This window comes from Xiphias gladius, chromosome 20, assembly GCF_016859285.1.
Source record: "Xiphias gladius isolate SHS-SW01 ecotype Sanya breed wild chromosome 20, ASM1685928v1, whole genome shotgun sequence".
NCBI lineage: Eukaryota > Metazoa > Chordata > Actinopteri > Istiophoriformes > Xiphiidae > Xiphias > Xiphias gladius.
Window position 1 is genome coordinate 14633335 of NC_053419.1, and position 19943 is coordinate 14653277.

The 19943-nt window shown below is 40.6% G+C and overlaps 3 protein-coding genes across 4 annotated transcripts; 1 reads left to right on the forward strand and 2 right to left on the reverse strand.

The window, feature by feature from the left end:
* Positions 1-1409: 1409 nt before the first annotated feature.
* On the reverse strand, positions 1410-9735 carry surf4 (surfeit 4). Its single transcript, XM_040157885.1, has 6 exons — positions 9439-9735; positions 6429-6615; positions 5192-5268; positions 5053-5096; positions 4000-4186; positions 1410-2687 (listed from the first exon to the last, which is right to left on the reverse strand). Exons 1-6 carry the CDS (start codon positions 9484-9486, stop codon positions 2421-2423), a joined length of 810 nt encoding a protein of 269 aa, XP_040013819.1. The 5' UTR covers positions 9487-9735; the 3' UTR covers positions 1410-2420.
* A 3284-nt stretch (positions 9736-13019) lies between these two features.
* surf2 (surfeit 2) lies at positions 13020-15327 on the reverse strand. The gene is made up of 6 exons (XM_040157587.1): positions 15092-15327; positions 14692-14843; positions 14451-14554; positions 13700-13885; positions 13237-13370; positions 13020-13113 (listed from the first exon to the last, which is right to left on the reverse strand). The coding sequence occupies exons 1-6, from the start codon at positions 15164-15166 to the stop codon at positions 13024-13026; spliced, it is 741 nt and encodes a 246-aa protein (XP_040013521.1). The 5' UTR covers positions 15167-15327; the 3' UTR covers positions 13020-13023.
* Positions 15328-16762: 1435 nt separating this feature from the next.
* bbln (bublin coiled coil protein) lies at positions 16763-19580 on the forward strand. Of its 2 annotated transcripts, XM_040158343.1 has the most exons (3): positions 16763-17338; positions 18191-18414; positions 18453-19580. In XM_040158343.1, the coding sequence occupies exons 1-3, from the start codon at positions 17260-17262 to the stop codon at positions 18531-18533; spliced, it is 384 nt and encodes a 127-aa protein (XP_040014277.1). In that variant the 5' UTR covers positions 16763-17259; the 3' UTR covers positions 18534-19580. The 2 variants fall into 2 exon arrangements, with proteins under 2 accessions (XP_040014277.1, XP_040014278.1); XM_040158344.1 differs by having other exon boundaries at positions 16907-17338; positions 18191-19580.
* Positions 19581-19943: the final 363 nt, after the last annotated feature.

Sequence of the window (19943 nt, forward strand, 5' to 3'; positions counted from 1 at the left end):
TATCCAGCAGAAATTATGAGACATCCTTAAAGTCCTTACATCTTTAATCAAACAAATACAAAATGGGGTTTTGGAAAGGCACACAGGGTAAGTCCCTTTCTGTAAAGTTAATTAAATTAATTAATAGAGGTATTCACGCTGCTGTGCTGCAGTTTTGTCTGAGTCAAGTGGAGGGTCCAAAGAAGAGTATTAATAAGGCTGGGGAGGGCCTTGCTTTTTTTAAAATTAAATTTAACATAGGACTGCCCCCCTCCCCACATCAGACTACAGTAATGAGGTCTCCACTAAACTCTGGGACTCTAGAACAGGGGGGACACAACATGAAGTAATAATGTAGTGTCCACCTTTTCAACTATGGGGTACTACTGAGTCACGGAAGGGCTTTCCTGTGTGGTTATTATCCTTCATTATGATAAGCACGGGTTTCATTATAATAAGAGGAAACGAACATTACCTCAACATGTATTAAAAAAAAATAAAAATACGTTTCCAGAGTGTAACGTGTCTTCAAACTAGAAGTCATTCTGGAGAATTGCACTCTCCAAACAGTCTGCATTGGGTTGACCTTTAACTTCATAAACTGGCGTGACAGGTCCAAAAGGGACTTTCTGTGCTACTAAATCCAAACCAGTCCAGTCTTAGTCTCCTCTCTCCTTCTCTTCACTCTACATCACTGGAATATTTCCAGCTAAAAAGGTGCTAAATAATTTCTAGTCAGGTTAGTCCAGTAAAAGTTTTTTTTTATTATTTATCCATATCCACAGTCCATGGCATCTTTTATAAAGTTATAGGGTTAAGTTACGTTTGTCTGACAAGAAAAGAGTCTGACAAGAAAATAACTGTTATTTTCAACAGTTACCACTGTAAACAACAACACACAAAACAATTTTTTTTCGGATCATGGCAGGAATCAAAAGACACAAACAAATATCTTCAGATCTGTACACATGTACTGAATTTCTCAACGTGGCTGAAAATTATGAAATACGCCATTGCCGAGACCTTTTACTGCAGTTGTCCACTAGAGGTCTGTATTTTCCCAAGTCTCTGACCTGAATTCAGACCGCTGGCTGTCAGTGGAGGCTCATTCCAGCATCTGTCCAATACAACACCTACCTATTGAACTTTTCATTGCCCTTTTCTGAGAAAGCTGTGATATGTAACTGGTCCTCACAAAGCCTACATGTATACTATACTGCATGTTAGTACTTCATGTGCTTCATTAGTTGAGTATTTACACTGATTTGACTATCTGGTCCACCAGTGTCCTTCAACCTGTGACAGCATCTTAAGAGCTAAAAACCTTGACTGAGACAGCGACTTTCTATTTTTGAATGTTTTATTTCTTCGCCATGAACTTTCAAAATCAAAAAACAAATGATCAAAAATACAATATAAACTTCTGAAAATCAATACAATGAATATTTTTTTTTTATTTTCTTACACAGGGCAAAAAACACTGAGCAAAGACAAAGTTCAGGTGGCTAGTGACTCTGCTTAGTCCTCTTTGCTTTTCTAGATCGCAGAATATGGTGTTTCACAAACGTTGCGCCTCCCCCCTATTATCCCCGATCATATACAGTTCACTAGTTAGGCGTTTGCCAAAGACATACAGTACAAAGTGCCCAATAACAAGTCCTGGAGCTAACAACTGTGTTGAAATTTTCAATCAAGCACGACTGCAATCCACCACTATACAATGTACACGTCCCCCCCAGATTCAGCTCCCCATGAACAAGAGTCAGTTGAGATTGAAGGTGTATAGGTGTAAAGATCTACTGAAAGGGTAGGGTATCAGAGGGAAAAAAGAAAAAAAAAAAAGAAGGGAGTTGAAACCTGGAGAGTTAAGGCAAGTTGCTGTCAAATCAGTGCCCAAGGCTTCAGGATCAATATGGTGATTAAGTCTCAGACACTCCAAGATCCAATAACAGAAAAAGATAAGCATCCATTGGGAGGGGGGCGGAGCAAACTGCTGCACTCTCTCCACTTTTCCAGTTTTATTCAGAAAATATGAAAATCAATTTATGATAACGTATGGCATAAGACCCATAAAATACAATAAACTTTTCATTTTTCTTCTGAACAGAACTAATAAATCTTTTCTTCCACTTATCCGTTAATTGTTTTCTTCACATTTTGAAATACATGGGCTTTTTTAAGGGTTTAGAAAAAATCTGGCATTATAATGTTCAACTAAAATATAAAAATAGCAGTTGAGTGGAAAATAGAAAAACAAACTGCGAGATGGTGTCTATGGATTTGGCCAAATAAAGAATAAGCTGGAAAAAAAAAACCAAAAGAACAAAAAACGTGTGTACCCTTGTGGGGGGGAAACTGGAGGAGAGGGAGGGTCTTTGTGTCCCAGTCAGAGTTGGGGGGGGGGTTAGTGGTGCTTGGCAATCCTCTTATTTTATCCTTGCCTACCACTCTTTCTTCTTCTCATCCATGGACACTCCACCAGGCCCAAGCGCCACCACCAACAGCAGGCCGCCGATGACCGAGGTGGTCTGGAAGAAGTCATACTTGAGGAAGTCATGCATGGGCTTGTAGGCGGGGATGGTCCAGAAAGCGTTGAAGTAGACATTGATAACCAGGAGCCACACGACAAGGGTCAACGCCGCCAGCTTGGTTTTGAAGCCGATGGCCACCAGGATGATGAGGGCAGTCCCCACCATGTTCTGCAGGATCTGTAGAAGAGGGTCAAGGATTAGAGTTCTGCTTCAGATATACCAAGATGAACTAATAGTACATGGTCATTAGTACTGACAGGTAATATAAACTGGAGACAATAACTCAAACAGTGAGTCCTATTATTAAATAAAGATTACAGGGACTTTTCTTGAATGTCATACCCCCATCTGTCTCTCCACATTTCCTGGCTGTATCTCAACAACCACTATCAAATGAGGCAGAAATGCAAAAATTATCTAAATTTATCTAAGTTAATTGGTCCAGCAGCTAATGTGAACAGTCTCCAGAGTGCTTCACAATTTAACATAGTCTTAAGATGAACAAAAATGGTTACAGGACTTCTTGCAGTTGATTTGCATGTTTTATGTCATTAACATCAAATTGCGTTGCCAACCATTTTCAAAAACCATACTGTGTTTAAGTGAGTCAAACTTTATTTATTCAGGCAGTCTCATTGAGATCAAGAACACTTTTGTTTTAAAAGTATTTAAAATAGTCTCCAACCTTAAAGCCACCAGTTTTCGGTGTAGTTTGCTCTTTGTATGTTAGTAAAATTAACTTACAGATTTTTGAAAATTTCTTGACATTGACGATCTATCACAGTGAATCTTTTACCACTTTTGCGTTTCTGTTTAAGTTCCACACTGATGTCTAAGACTAAAAAGCAACCTTTTAATGCTAGAAACTCAAAACTTCACCTAACTTTTTCACAATATCCATTTTTTTGCCTGTTTTACCTCTGGGTTCACAGCTTGTTTTTTGACATCGTAGCTCCTGAATCCGCTACTGATTCTCAAAATCCAGTGAAGTTCCTTTATTAATTTTAAATCCGAAATAGAGTCCAATTACTACATCGTAACCGGCCAAACATATAAATGCGACTAAACGTTCACTGTGATGGATTAACACATTTTAAGAAAGTTTAAGGTCTCTGCAAAATAATTTTAATATCGCATTAAAATGAATAGGGACTACCAGCTGGAAGCTTATTGTAGGCTTTGGGAAATACTTGGCAGTAATGTGTAGGAGATTTGATTTGCTAAAACTTGCAAAACCACTTGCATGGTCCGTTTAAGTGCTTAAAAGTAATGGTAAAGGAATCATTATGGGCTCGACTGAGTAGACAGTGGACAGTCCAGGTAAACAGAGTCTCAATCTAATTGCTCTCAATAAAGTCTTGCTTTCCCAGATTTTATCTGCATCCACACGAATCTGGTGACGTAGTACTGGCCTTGACTGAATGATAGGAAATCCATCTGTGAGAACAAGTTGCAGAATGTAGGAGTGATTAGTGTCATCAGTACTCACAGAGAAGAAGCTGGAGTCAAAGTGTAGCAGAGTCATGAACATGAGCACTAGCAGTACCCGACCGCCCAGCTGCATGTACTGCTTTGGCGAACTCTCTCCCATGGAGGGGACTCCAGCAAACATGCTCTTTCCTTCCGAACGAGACTCAGCCAGCAGCAGGAGCAGACCACCTCCGAGGGCAAGGTTTCTGGGAGAAGAGAGAGGGGAAGGTTATTTTTGGACAACGCATGTCAGACCTCCAGTCATACAAGCAGAAAAATGTCTGGGATACAAAGTACATGCAATAGAATCAGGGTAGCGGAGGCTGACTTCAGTTGCCGAATCAGCTGTTTATAATCTCATCATTGACTGAAATGAGTTGAGTTCCAACTATAATTTTGTTTATCAAAGATATTAGATATTTATATTGGGAAGTGACCGGAATGATTCATTAGTTATCAAATTGATTATGCAAATGATTTACTACATTATAGTACCTGTATTCTAAAAACCAAAACCATATGAATTAAAAGTACAAAGAATGCAGAAACAGAAAACTCAAACATGGCACTGTATTTAAGAGATTTCCTCGACTGCTGAATCTGGCCTGTCGATGTTTAAATAAATCACAGTTCTCGTCCATATTATTACCGTAACTGTGACTGAGATGCTTTCTCGTTTACTACCAAAACAAGCAAATTAGAGTTTCCGCTGCCACAGCAAAAGCACTGCTTTCTTTCTAATTGATTAATTTAGTTCTAATCTATGATCATAACCGATGAAATTCAAAACTCAACATCAGAAATCAGCAGTGTTAAATCAACAATTATATGCTAATAACATTCTGCTTCAGACTTCTGCAAACTGCCTCAAATCTTTTATGCCACACATTCGTATGTGTACTTGAATGAGGCAATTAAAACAATGATTTGGTAATCACTGATGGCCGATTGTGTTTGGGAGTTGATCAGCTGGTGCAACCTGATATATAATATTCCAATAAAAAATGGAATTGCAAAGTTGTTTACTGAGGCCACCTACTTTGAACAGTTAGTTACACTAAGTGACACCTACCTCATCAAAAATTTAAGGTCCCATAAAATGCTGTATGCGACAGTCTGGTGGGGAAAAAACAAATATTCAAGATTAGACACGATGACATATTGTTTTTGCATGTATATTTAAAATGTAGTCATACTGTCATTATTCTCACCTGTAGTGCTATGATGCCAAATAATCCAAAGCAGGCATACTGTACAAAATTTCTACTGAGGATGAGGACACAACCGCCTGTTAGGACACACAACAAGGCAAAGGTATTAAAAGTAATGGCCACTGTGGAAGCAGTGCCCTTTGTTTTATCCTCCTTTTTTGCATCTACAATAAAAAAAATGCCGTCATAAGATACAATTTGCCCTTTTATCTAAATTAAACATAATTAAATTGTTTGTGTTAAAGTCACTTAGAAAAACAACTTTGGGTAAAACAACAAATATCACTTGCTACTGCACTTGCAGAGAACAATAGTTTAGGCTTATTAAATGGCTTAAGACCATTTCCTTTAGTAGGCTGAACAGTGGCAGGATAGGACTGTGGATGTATACTGTTTATACCAAACTCAGCACGTCTCAACAGAACCCATATCCTGGTCCATACATGACAAGACTGGAACCTAACATCTGCTTGAAATATCTTCTATTGTTGCAGAAAATAAAAAGACATCATTCTCAACAAAAGAATTGTAGTTGTCACTGTCATAAAGGTTTAACAGATTCAAAAATCACTTCTGAATATTAATGTTCTTTTAATACAGTTTTTGTTGAAGTACATGGGAGCAAGACACTTTGGCTGATGCGTTCATCAGCGTGCAGTGTGCAAACTTCTGCTCTTATAGCCAATCTACTCCAAAGTAAGAGGAGCTCAGGGAAACATTTTTGCACCCACTGCGACACTTCACAGATTTGTGAACAAGTGGGCCTGTTGGCTTCCTTCAATAAGTCTCGTCGGTCTCCTCTGACTTCTTTAATCAGCAAGACGATTTACATCCCAGAAGTAAAGTTCACTGTGCTTGTGTTTATTGCAATGGGGCTGAAATGCATTGGGAGCACATTTAAACTTTTCATTCATTTAGTCTATTTGCCAAAGTTTTAGATAGATGCATATTAATTTCAAGATATATACTTATGTATAACTTTTATGTTGCTGCCCTAGACTTCCCAACCTCAAACATAACATAACAAAACAAAACATGGATGGCCTTGGTTAATTTTTCATCTCATACTGGTAGCTTTAAAAAATACAATCTAATTTGCTTTGTAATTTGATTCACTCCTCGTATTGTTATCAGAATTTGAGTCTCAGAAACGCTAGAACATGTAACTTCTTATAAGAGTTAAACCTGAGTGCACTCATCTCTCATCCTGACCTTAACCTGCCTCCCATTCACTCACCCAGCTGTCCTATGAGGTTAAGCAGCACAAAGCATGTAGCCAAGAAGTAGCCACAGCTCCAGGTAGCCTCAATGTAGTCTCTCTGCTCATTCCACTGGAACCACATGCGGATGCCGTCTTCCAGGAAGGTGCTGATAAGACACAGACGCGCCAAGTGGGGCAAGTACTGTTTGGTTACCCGCAAGAACTAGACAACAGAAGAAACAGAGGGGGTAAGTGACTGATCAGAAAAAAAGATGATGTGACATCTAATGAAGAAGGAAAAGGATGTGGTTCCTGAGGCGTTCTTGAGATAAGCAAAACTGCAAAACAACATTATACTGGGTCACCAAGCAGTAACACATCACATAACTGAATTTCAACAAAAAGCCCTGAAGACTCCTTTTTAAAAACCCAATAATATTCCAGGTTGGGACAGACTGCTACTAATTATAATTTACACTGTCAATTATAGGGATGGGGATTAACCCACTAGTCATTTGAATGCAATTGTCAGGCTAAGTGAATGTCAAAACAGTAGTCCTTTAAAGCAGAATTGCTGCTTTGCACAAGCTTTGCTTAGAAAAAAATCCCAAGGAAGTCCAGTTGAGACACAGTGTAGATCCCCTTGAAGTAAGAGAAAGCACACGATGGTACCTGAATTCATGGTAGTTTTGCATGTGTCCTGTGGAACAAGTTTTTACTGCTTTAGTAAGTAACTGCATCGAACTAAGTACAAAATGTAGATTAATTTTGGTTTCTTTTCCTCCTTTTCCTGTTTTTAGACCAGTCAGGAAGTCTCTTACATAACTGCCTTTTAAACATCAATAATATTACATGATTGTTGTCCTGATTATTTCAATAATCACCTCCGCCATGGAGGTCATGTATTCACTTGTGTCTTTTGGTTTGTTTGTCTACAGGATTATGCAAAAAGTACTGCGCCTATTTTCCTCAAAATTGGGGGAGGGATGGGGCATGGGCCAGGGAAGAACCTATTACATTTTGGGGCAGGCCTGGATCATTCACTATGAATTTGAATTTTTTTTCCTCTGAAGTCTGGTATATGTTGTTTGACACTGGCCTTAGAGGAAGTCTGCGCTCTACTGATCGCATTATCTAGTTAATCAAATAAATAATTTACCTTTCAAAATCTAAAATCAAATAATCACTTAATCTTGTGAGTGTTAGATATCACATATGGCTCTCCCTCTCTACTAAAAATGTTGAAATACTAAACCCAAAAAAAAAAAAAAAAAAGTTTCAAAGGCGTCTTTACTAATACTTTTAACCGGATCTTAACACATATAAATAACCTTATGTAACCGATTTCGAAAGAGTATAAAAGGCAAAACAAGTAGGGCAGAAGCTCTGTTCGTTCACAAATCGTAAGACAATAACAGGGCTGTGCCTCCATGTTATACCCCCAAAAGGCCCCTTTAAATCAGTTGGAGTATGATATATGTTTCAACAAAAAAAGGAGAAAAAAAAACCCTCTATAATCTGTTCTTCACTCAAACAGAATTCATGATTTTAAAAGACTCCAGTGACATAGTAGAGGAGCAGTGACCTGCCCCTTTCCCCGCCTACTCAGCAGTCCACATCAGCACTGTCAGACCTCGACAGCCTATCAGCTCCCACCAACTCCCACTATAACTGCTGAGTGAGACATGAATGGACGAACTGGGAACCAATCCGAACAAGCCCAAGGTTGCAGCAACAGCCTAGAGATAGACCATTCTCTGGAGCAACCTGTAAGTAACATGTCAGCTCAGGACCCATTAGTGAGGGATGTGCACTTATTATAGGCTTAGCAGAGTTTTGTACAAAGCAAACAAAGTTTTGTAGATGTTACAGTTTCCTTTTTCGTGTCATTTTTAAAATACACAGCACGCAGTACTCGTGATAGGAGTTTATAAAATAAATTAGGTGTAATTATATTAGGGATGTGGAGCATATTCTGGCATATGGGTTGAGTTCATTCAACACAACTGGCATAAACATACACAGAACTGACTCCTAGACTTGATATTTGAACTGGCAATTCTCCTCCAAGGAGATAGCTGACATTTAGTCTGGCCTGTCCTGCAAAAACATGACGCCATGAATCTAGCACACAAGACTACAGCACAGATGTGTATTATGAGCCAGACTGCAGTGACTGTTCAAAGGATAGAAGGTATACCACACAAAACCAGATCTCTTGGGTTTTTCCCAGTCCACACACTAACATGGGTCACAGGCTGACCTCAAATCTGATCTTGACATCTCAGCTCACTTATTAAAAACCAGTGCATTGCCTGTTGTCAAACCAGTACAGCACAGAGGAAGACAAAACCAGCTACAGAAAAGCAGCTCTGGCATGTGTAATAAAATGAAGGCAAGCTTCACATGCAGTTGTTTGGGGGACCTGGGTGGTGGAACAGGTCTGTCAAGGCCAGATACAGATGCTGAGTTTAGGAAAAGCCACCTTGGAGACAGTTTAACTCTAAGCCATCATCTCTGTAACCTAGTTAGGTGCAAATACAAAATAGGACTAATGAGTGTTAGTCAATAACTTGGTAGCTGAGCTAAGTGATTTCGCAACTGCTGCCGGGCACTGACTCGCTGGTGATACTGTTAATGCACCGGGTGGCTACAGACGACAAGCTAATTAGCTGCCAAATGTTTACCTGTTAACTAAGGCTTAGTTAAATTGGTCAATTAAAGCTTAGTTAACAGTTTCACTTTGCCTTTGTGAAACAATAATGTTTTCAAATCCATCTGGATACACATGACAGGACCAGACACCTCAACCATTTGTCATGCAAATTAAAACACGAGTAAATAAGCTGTTGCGTTGATGCAAGGTCAGGTTAGTGCAGCCAGCAAGCTACCGCGGACTTGTAGAAACGACGCTTAACGGCGTCAAAGTGTTGAAAGGAAACACTCAAAGCAGCCTAACGTTACTTCATTCTCAGACCAACTAGTTAGCGGCTAACATGCTAGCAGCGGCTAACGTTAACAACTGCCGTGCTAAGGTTGAAGTTACCTGGTCCGCCACGTCTTCGGCGGTGTTCATGAGATCCTCCTGCCCCATATTTGTGTAATATTACGGTTTTTTTTTTTGTTTTTTTGTTTTTTTTACAATTAAGGCTCAGCTCAACGCAGTCTCGATGTGTTGGATGTTCCGCTCGCAGTGTTCCTCCCCCCCGTTAAACCGTATTTACTTGAAGATTTCCCGATCGCCTGGACGCAGAGAAAGGCCGCCTCCGCCCCACAATGCCCCGCGATTTGACGAGCGAGACAGAGCCCCCCTACATGGTACTGCAACCGCTGTATGCCACGTATACTGATCCGTACGCGGGCCTGACACCGCTACCTAGCGTTGTTTACGGCTTTTACACATGTAAACAAGCAGAGTTTACCCTCCACCTGAATTCTTTTATTTGTTTATTCATTTATTTTTACCGTCAACCGTAAGGCACGGTCATGCTCAACCCTCCAAACGTGGGGGCTTTTAAAGATGGTTACACTTTTTTCCACAGATGCGCATTGGTCTACCTTGGTTAGTGGTGGAAGAATCCTACTTATATAATAGTACAGAAAAAAAGATCAGTTGCATTTACTGAAAGTATTTAGAGTAAAAATACACATTTGTGACTGATAAATTGTTATGAGAGACAATATTACATTGATTATACTGATTGCATCAATGCATAATTTTACTGTTGCAGCTGCAGAAAGTGGAGCTACTTTTACTTGGTATACAGTAAAGTTTTTTTTTTTTTGAAGAAATACCGGATCATTTGAACAGTTATTGAAATCAAACCATGTGGGAAGTTTAGAGGGGAGATATTCTTTGGTGTAAATCATAAAGACCTGAAAAAAGGACAAGAAGACACAACTATACACTAATTTTTTTTTATTGAAAGTCACAAGGTTATAACATGTGCAACAAATTGCCACCTTTTGTGCCTATGATAAAAACATATAAACTTTTGAGACCTTGGAGGCTTTATAATTTGTAATCCATCACTCTGAATGAGGCCATTTTGCAAAATGAGTGCATTCTACTTTTGATACTTCAAGTAAATGATGTCCTCTTAGCTGAAGTATTATTTTGAATGCAGGACTTTTACTTATAACCAAGTTTTTATATTGTGGTATTGCTAATTTTACATAATAAAACCATCTGAATACCTCTTCAGCCACTTGTCACCCATATGTCTACAAGACATTAAAGGCACACTGTGCATTCAAAGGTCAGCTCAGTCAATTTAAGCATTAATGTTTATTAACATTTTGCCTTCAGCTAACTATTAATATCGGCTCTTATTTACACACAGCTCTGGAGCTTGGTCCGGTACCCCCGTGTTTGTGACAGGTGTGTACACCAGACCAGCCACACCTTCTTTAAAAGACATTATATTTGACTTTGGCCAACCACAGCTGTTGCCACAGAGCCACAGAGGCAGACAAGATCCCTCTTGTCAGTTCAAATTAATGCAAAGACAGTCCACTGTCCACTAGGAGTTCTCAGTGGACTTTGCTGAGTGGGCGATGGCTGGCAGGCCACTGTCCTGGTGTATGGGACCTAACGCTGGAGACTTGCAACAATGAAGCCCATACATCTCAGAGAGAAAATACCTGAGGGCACAGGTAGGTGGAAACTGCCAGCTACTTTGGACCAGGACCCAATTATAAAAAAAACATCCTAAGAGTAAAAACAGCTTCAAATTGGCTGACTTAGGAGAAACTCCTAAAAATAAGGGGTGTGTCAGTCCTAACTTTAAGACTGTTATGGTCATGATCCAACAGTAATTCACAAAGCCATTCAGCGCTAAAAGTAGGTCCTAAGCCTGTGAAAAGTCAGAGGCAGCCCAGAGGAGTCACTAAGGCCTGCTCACAGGCAGTAATGTCATGCAGGTAATGTGTCTCATCGTGTCAGTGTTTTGTATAAATACAATGATAATGAATGTTTAAAAACATGTTTTGTTGGTCAAAATTCAATAAGGATTCAGCCATTTCACCAATAAATCAAACCAATCCAACACTGGAAATAATGTAATATACTTTATCAGAGCTGGACAGGCTGCTGCTAGGCCGCTTGTTTTCACTGAAGAACCTGTACCAGTTCCACGTTTCCTTCATGCCAGGGCCCCCCCCCGTCAAAATTCTCCAAGGTCTTCTCCCAACATGACTCCACCTTGATCTCGAGGGATGCCGTGTAATACAATGTTTGCTGGAGCTAGTTGTCAGTACACGTGGCTGGCTCATAGTGATGTTGGTGTTTGCAGAATGAAGAACAGCCAGCTAGGACGGAAAGGAGACAGACATTTGACCGCTGATCCCTGAGATGAAGTTGGTGAGAGGATGATGAACAGGGCCGAGCTACATGTGAAGGGAAATGGGATGGAGGTGTAAAAGGGGCGGTAGCCTACAGATGGCTTGTTAGCTATCAAGACCAAAGACTTGGACAAAGTCTTTACTTCAGGAACATGTATACTCCCTGTTTGCACAGCCGAAAATAAATAAATAAAAGTAAAAAGTAAATAGTATTTTCCCAAGCAGGGACCCACTGTACACCACACCATATAATGTTATTTTAAATGGACAGCAATAACTGTGACCTAGCATTGAGTATTAAATAATAATATTTGCCCTCAACATCTACATCGAGGCAAACGGAAGAGAAAAATAGATGATGCGGTAACAGGCAACACGGACACTGTTCAGCTGCAGTTATACAAGAGCTTTACAAGGCATTTCTGAAGTGTAAACTGCATGTTAGATGAGAATGATTAATCAGCCATAACCTGCCGCAGTGATTGGTTGGAATACTAGATGTTTTTTGCAGCAGTATGGTGATGATTTGCAACATCTATCCATTACTAGTGAAAACAATAATTGAGGCACTGGGAGAACTTATCTAGCATGAAAAGCCCCTTGACGGCCACTTATACCAGCAATTACCTGCCACTGGTAGGTAAGGAGGTGATTTTCATGCTCTAACTGTAGCTGCAAATCTTGCAGTGAGAAATGCCTATACCCTATCTGCTTATGAACCATTCAAATCTAAATTATGTATAAAATACTCTGCAATAAATATACAAAAAGTTGATGCTTGTCAGAAAATTGACATTTTCTAAAATGCTTTTTTGAATGGCATCATTCTGTTAAATGATTAATGATTATTAATATATGGCCTGCAACAGTTGGTGTCTGTCTCTGCTTAAGTTGGAACCTTAAAATCTGTATTTAAAATGTGCCATATCGTGTTTTTGAGCTGTCTTGAAGACAGTGACTGGTAGGGGGGGAAAAAAAACACAGACAATGTTTGCAATTCAAAACAGTTGTATTCCATGCCAGCATTCTTGCTTGTGAACCAGAAAACACATCCTATCCTGTCAAAAAGATCTGCCAACTGCCACAAACACACTTTCCATGTTATGTAAACCTGCCTTGTAGAAATTTGTGCAAGACACAACAAATCAGAAAACTCCTGATTTGCTGTGTTATAGTAATGCGATGTTCACTTATACAAAGGACAGGCTGGCTCAGACATATGAATACCGTACTCAATCCCTGACAAAATACCATGTATAAAAATACTATACAGATATGATTTTACATTTCACTTTCCACTTCGCACTTTTCCATGTTTCTTGCACCCTGATTTCCAGCGATTATTTCTGAATTTCTTCTGAAAACCACTGCCCTGGACCTGAAAGACATAAATATGACAGCATTAACGTCTGTCAAGGAAAAACTCATAATAACCTTGATAGACTAGATCCCGCACACACATACACAAGTGTTCCTTCAGATACACATTCTACATACAGACCTTTTTACGTTTCTGCACCACCTGCTGGTCCATCTCCATTTCCTCGTCTTCATCTGTTTGGAAGTCATCTTCCTCCTCCTCATTGTCGCCCTTCATACTTTCTTCTGCCGGGTTTTTTAAGGTGAACATAGACGCTGTGGGAAAATATGACACAGATTTGCAGCAAAGTAAATGTGCAACCCCTACAAGTCTGTTTGACAACTATGAATCTGCATATCTGGCCTCAGGTGCATTGGAGAGCCAAATTCTGTAACTTTTACTGTCCAACTAATTACCAAATCAAATTATATAGCTGATTACTATCCATTCTTCTGATAGACAGCGTGGTTGTTAATCAGTCAATTCACTACCTTTTGCCTGGAATTATATCCTGCAGACTCTTGGACCTCCGTGACACACAGCCACACATTACGTATTAAAAGTGGACAAAGGCGTCTACAGTGTGTGCACTTGGGATACTGACGAGGATAGAGGTCACTCATGCTGTCTCCGGAGTCACTGTAATCCTCGTCACTGGACGAGGGTTCCCACATGTTGCTCCCGTGTTTTGAGGCCCTCCCGCGACTGACCTCCTCTCTGTTGTCTTTGGGCTTTTTCTGTTTGAGTCGGGCTGGAACGAATTCAATCCCCTGCTGCACACATTCTTCGTCTAGAGCGAGAACGAGACAGTCATGTCAGTGATCAAGTGACAGCGTGAACTGTCCAGCAGCTCATATATGCAGTGTAATAAATGCTCCTATATGGGCCTTTTTTCAGTTGTTCAGCTCACAAATGAAGACTCTTTCTCACACAGCTAAATGTGAGCTGAATTTTGTTAATAATGACAGTACAACGCAATGGTTTCTTTAAGTTAAGCAAAATTATGAAGGGCTTTTAAGAGATCAAGGTACAGAGGAACTTGGAGAATTTTGATGAGAGGGCCAGGAGGCATGAAGGAGGCATGTGGAGCTGGTAGAGGTTGTTCAAAAAGTCAGAGCAGATTTAGAACGATTATGTTCGGCAGAAAAGTGATAACAGAATTTTTTATTTTTTTTTTAAATCAGCAGGTGCATCAGATAGCTTTGACTTCCTTCCTGAATGACGAGTATCATTCAGTCTTTAAAGATCCTAGTGTTGTATAACAATGCATATTATCAGTAACCCACTAGTTAATAATCTTTGTTTTAAAAAAAAAAAAAAAAAGTGGCATGCATGTGGCTGAGTGGTGCACTGACATTTGGAGAGGGCCTTCTTGAAGCGTTTCCCGTTGACATGTCTTAGGACGTGGTGCGGCTGCCGGTTGAGATGTCTGAGGGTCAGTTTGCAGAAGAGCTGATTGCTGGAAAACACCAAGTAAACATCAGACAACACATTTCCAGTGCAGATCATCTCGACAGATCCAGTGACGAGCTGCGGCACTTCGCCGGCAGTGCTGCCGCCGTCCCTAGCAACACGACAACACGGGGGCCTCCTTACGGTTGTTTTGTGCTGGGCACAACGTGTGGCTCGTACTGGCTGTAGTTGAACTCTGCCGCTGCACTCAGCTTCTCATACTTCTTCCCCCGAGTGAACTTCTGCAGCTCCGTCAGGTTGCAGGGAAACTCGTGGCCGTTCAGCGAGCATCTGACCTGGGACAACAAATGGGGGACAGGTGTGGCACATTTGGTGGCGTTCATCCTTTCCGTTTGGCCTGGTGCAGCAATAAACGCGTTGATCATTTACAGGGTTTTTTTAAATTTTATTTTCCAGCCTTGGTTCAACACATCTAGCCTTCACAACACTTCACAGTACATGGCTCGTGAGGTACAATTAGCAACACGGCTAGCGTCCATTCGAAAGCGTATTTCGTGTGAGGTGATGTCATTCGCTCGCTAACCTTTTTGCCGTCTGTGAGCTGAAGAAAGGGGTGGTTAAGAAGAAATGCTCCGAGGTCCGCGGGTAATTCGTCCATGGTTGGATAAAACCCCGTCAAAACAGATCCGTTAGTGTGTTGATCAAGCCACCCCCGCCTCCCAGGAAGTGTCTGCACGTGGGTCGGCTGCGCAGACTCGGTTGCACGCTACGTTTGCGCCGTCCACCGATCGGAGGGAGGAAGGTCGGCTGGGAGGGGAAGACAAGCGTCCCGTCCAACCATCACCACTGTATTATCAAAAAAAACACACAAACAACAACAACAAAAAAACCCCGATTAAATCTACGGAAGAGCGCTGCATTCAGAAAAGAAAAAAAACAAATGTAGGCATAAACTCGTAATTCTGACCGTATCTCTATTCACGTTTATCTCCTCCTTGATCTGAGAGAGTGGTGTATATTAACATGTTAAGATTAATATCATATCACTAATGCAGCTGGAATACCAATTATTGGGACGTTTTTTTTGTCTATCCTGTATATCTTTAAAATGATTATGATCTTAAATACCAATATAATTAAGGTAATTTGGAAAATGTTAAATTAAACTTTAAAATCCTTCACTTATATGAACAGATGTACAAATTACAAGAAACAGGGAGTATAATGTTGCCATGGATTCAGTGAGTTCTACTTTTTTTTTAGCCTATTACTTTTTTACGTTTTGGAAAGTTAAGTACGCCGAGAGCTATTAACAATGAATATTTGCTATGCACCTTTGGATGTACTGACAAATATGAGTTAATTTCTTTGACACTGAAGAGATCTTAAAAACCCTATTGATTCACAGGCAAGTTCTGAAGCGTTCCACCCTCCTGTCCCATTCGTATACATTATTTCACAATTATGCGCTGGTGTCTTTGTTATATTATGAGATCTTTTCTCATAATTTTGAGATAATAAGTCATAATTACGATATAAGTTGTCCAAAAAAACAAAACAAAAAAAAAACGACTCCGTATTTCCCTACTAATGGGACCAGAGTATCTTTATAAGACTGTATAACACAGTCCCTTCAGTGTATTTTAATATCTGAAGCAATTGTCTCGATAAATTATGAGATCTTTTTTTCGTAATTATGAGATAGTAGCTATAAGTCATAATTATGAAATAAGATCTTAATTTTTTTTTTCCTTTGTGAATGCAATTCGCTTCCATAATTGACAGGCTCCTTGTGGTGATCACATTCGTTGCATTAGGATATATGAACACCTCGCTCTTCCCTTAAAATACACGGGACACTTGATGCACGCCCGATGTGCTACTTTAATGCAAATAAACTCATATTGGAGATGCCTGCAGCGTGTAAACAGCGCTTCACTCCGGACAAACTGTGTCAACGCAGGATTTGATCAGTGGTACCGGTCAGAAACACGGGGTCATGAAAACAGTCCACACCTCTTAGCCTGAGTTTTTACTTATTTATTTATTCATATATTTATTTATTTTTTTGTTAGCAGCGCAGCTACTTTTCGTCGACGTATCTGTCAGCCGCGCGTGCAGTCAGCTGACCGACAAGCAGCTGACCGCGCGGAGACGGAGAGGACGAAAAGAAAAGGGGAAGGAGTCCCACTCTGCCCAAACGCTCAGAAAACCAAAAGTGTAGTCGGAGAGAAGGCCGCACTGGTGCGGCAGGAACGCGAAATCAAAAAACGACAGCCTTGCCCGGAGACGGGCACAGGCGCTAGCAACGTCGAAAACAATTTCCGGATCGTCGGCCGCGCACGATCGAAGATATTTGTACTCAGCTACCATATCAGGTTTTCTGTACAGCGTGAGTCACCTTTCGTAGAACTACAGAAATCTTTGCCGGGAGCGCAAGGGCCCGCCCACATTTTTCCCATAAGGCCTTGGTTCCATAAACAGAAATCTGACGTCTGGAAAATACGACAGGTCAAAACAGTCAGCTAGCACCTCGGGAGATTTCCTCCTGGGACCTGTGGATGTACCCAAACCGTCTGCAAATAACGTTAAAGTGAACGTGTATTATTGTATTCTGGTGTCGTCTTTGCTGAATCTGAATACTTGCTTGCGGGGTCCCTTGCTAATACTAGCTAGCTGGCAGTCTAGCCAGCTTGTCAGTCGAGAAGTAGCTCTTTCTGTAACCAAATAACAAACGGGAATATCTGGATAATGTCTGGGCCAAACGGGGATCCGAACATCTCGATCGACGATTGTATTATCAACGACGAAGACGAATTCGGCGAAGAAGGTAATGAGCTCATGTGTTCATTCATTGTGATCGATGCCGCCAACGTTAATGCAGTAAACTGGACAGTCCACCCTAAAACCGAATTCAATGCGATTTTTGGTCAATAAAGTCAAAATCTACAAATGAAAGAAACAGAAAAAAAAGAAACTGTCCCTAAGCAGTAATGTTAAATTTAGAGCGTTAAACCAAGACTTGATGTCAGGTGACACTGACTTTGAACAAGCCCAGTGAGTTCATTTCTGATGGAGATGTTACATCCATTGAAGTTAATTTTAATGTAGGACCTAACTTTCTGTATATCCGCTGCAGTAATATCGTAACGGGTGCTCTCACAGACTCTCACATCGACTTCGGTTGTGTTTTTCACTGTTTATAGAGCAGATTAAAGAGTTATCTCCGAATAACATCGGCACCACTGTCTTTCTGCCTTTTCGGCTCGAGAACCGTGTTCATATCCGCATATTAAATTTGATTTGTCCAGCACTGTAAAAATAAGGTGAGAATTCTGTTTAGGAATGCACTGATATATTAGCAGGCTACCGGTGTATACTGCCAACAGCTCTGAAGATCAGTATCAGTCAATATTTGTTTTTAGTTTCCTGAGTTTTTTGAGGTTGGAATGTGCTCTCCTCTTTTCTGTCTGTGCTAGCCATTTAGACTATTACTGATAGTTATAGGAAGTGGGTAATCCTGTTTGAACAAATGGGAATATCTGGGATACAAAGATAGAAAGAAAACACCTTTTTAAAACCCTAAAGCACATATTTTATTCTAAAAACCCGCAACTCTTCACTGAGGGAAGCTTTGCTTTCCATGACATTAAAGGTGAACCTCTCTGCTGCTTCTCCACAGAGTACGCTGCCGTCAACTCCATGCTAGATCAGATCAACTCTTATCTAGATGACCTGGAGGAGCGCAATGATGCACTCAACGGCAAACTGCATGAACTCCTGGAGTCCAACCGGCAAGCCCGGCTGGAGTTCAGGGCCCAACTGCTCGGCGCCCCAACCCAGGAGGAGCATCATCCTGCGGACGGGGACTCCTCATCCAGCAAGGAGGGCCTGGGCGAGGACGGTGGGGGCTCGCAAATGAGCGACAAGAGCTTGTAGACAAGGGGGGACTGAGTTCAGCAAAATGCAAGGATAGAAATATTCATGAAAGTGGCTCGACTTCTGACCTCTGTTTTTCGGACTAGTGAACCCTGATCTCCATAGTCCACGCGTGTCTGATTCTCCTGTGAATTTACACGCCATCAGCAGACGTGTGTACAACCATATTTTGCTCAACTCAATGCAGGTTTTCTCCTGTGTGCTGACGTTTGGTTCCTGAGCAGAGTGGAGTTTATTGACCTCTAGCAACTTCTCGCACAAGTTGGACATCAGTTACTTTGCACTCTGTTGCAGACTTGCTGAAATCTAAGTCAGGTGTGTTGCCATGTAAAAAGCTGCGTCCCTCTGTGCAGAGTTGTGTTCAGGTTCGTGTGAGACATCATGAACCCATTCCTAAAGTCAGAAACATCTCAGATTTAAAAAAAAAAAAAAAAAAAAAAAAAGGGTAATAAAAAAGGTGTGGCATCATTCATTAATCTATACTCAAACTACAGGATCGTGCTCAGATTCCTGACATAAACATCAATGTTTGATCTCACCGGAGGGTTTGACTTGTCTGGCTTTTTTTTGCCAGGAGGCAAGAGATTGCAATGCTTAGCCTCTGCAGACCATTATTCGCTGATGTCCATGGTGATCCGCACCATATGTACAACCAAATGTTATACAGATCAGCTTATGAATCAGTCCTCATGACCGATCAGTAGTGTGTTTCTGGCTTCAGAGAAAGCCTCCACTGAGTGTCGACATCAGCTTTGTAATAGCTGTACAATCTCTATAATTGCTGTATGTATTATCCCCGAAAATAAATATGCAACATTCCAGATGTCTAGAAATGTTTGTTTGATCTCCGGCATTACTGTAAATCTACACTGTGCTGTCCTGTTCATTTTCTTATATCTGTTTGAACTAAGTGATGGAGCCTGAAAAGCGTTTGTATATGTTTAGTGACAGCAAATAAAGTCAAAATTAAGTCAGCAAAGTGCGGGAACAGTCGAACATTTTAATATAAATTAAAATGACCCCCAAACAGAAAACAAACATCCAAAAATACATGAAACTTCCAGCAATTAGAAAACATCACTTGTTTGTTCAACGCAGTTTGTCAGTAGCTGAATAAAAATACAAGAAACGTACAGCTTTGTTTGAAATTATTCTTTACATGTCCTCTTCTCTCTCCTGCTCCATTCTGTTTCAGAGCTAAAGATCATGTCTTGTTCCTTCAGACAGAACATGATACAATACTTATCATGTGACAGTCGCCACCATGACCTTAGGAGTTGCTACATGTGTCAGAGCGCCTTCTGTGTTTAAAAATATCCTTCACTAATATGGAGAAATGAACAAATGTTTCCAGAACACACTAGTCATGAAGAAGGAAACAATACATCCGTGTGTGTGTGTGTGTGTGTGTATACACGTATATCTATCAATATGCCTTGTGGTGGCATGTGACTGCTGAAATGCTGGAACCAAAATTATACATTTGTATAATCTGT

Excerpts from the sequence above, each read along its gene's own strand:
- surf4 (XM_040157885.1), bottom strand. The coding sequence starts at position 9,486 with ATGGGGCAGGAGGATCTCATGAACACCGCCGAAGACGTGGCGGACCAG. Across the intron at positions 6,616-9,438 it reads CCGAAGACGTGGCGGACCAG|TTCTTGCGGGTAACCAAACA; the intron begins GTAACTTCAACC and ends TCTGTTGTCTAG. Across the intron at positions 5,097-5,191 it reads TTGGCATCATAGCACTACAG|ACTGTCGCATACAGCATTTT; the intron begins GTGAGAATAATG and ends TTTCCCCACCAG.
- surf2 (XM_040157587.1), bottom strand. The coding sequence starts at position 15,166 with ATGGACGAATTACCCGCGGACCTCGGAGCATTTCTTCTTAACCACCCC. Across the intron at positions 14,844-15,091 it reads AGCTCACAGACGGCAAAAAG|GTCAGATGCTCGCTGAACGG; the intron begins GTTAGCGAGCGA and ends TTGTTGTCCCAG. Across the intron at positions 14,555-14,691 it reads GTGCCCAGCACAAAACAACC|CAATCAGCTCTTCTGCAAAC; the intron begins GTAAGGAGGCCC and ends GGTGTTTTCCAG.
- bbln (XM_040158343.1), top strand. The coding sequence starts at position 17,260 with ATGTCTGGGCCAAACGGGGATCCGAACATCTCGATCGACGATTGTATT. Across the intron at positions 17,339-18,190 it reads AGACGAATTCGGCGAAGAAG|AGTACGCTGCCGTCAACTCC; the intron begins GTAATGAGCTCA and ends GCTTCTCCACAG. Across the intron at positions 18,415-18,452 it reads AGGGCCTGGGCGAGGACGGT|GGGGGACTGAGTTCAGCAAA; the intron begins GGGGGCTCGCAA and ends CTTGTAGACAAG.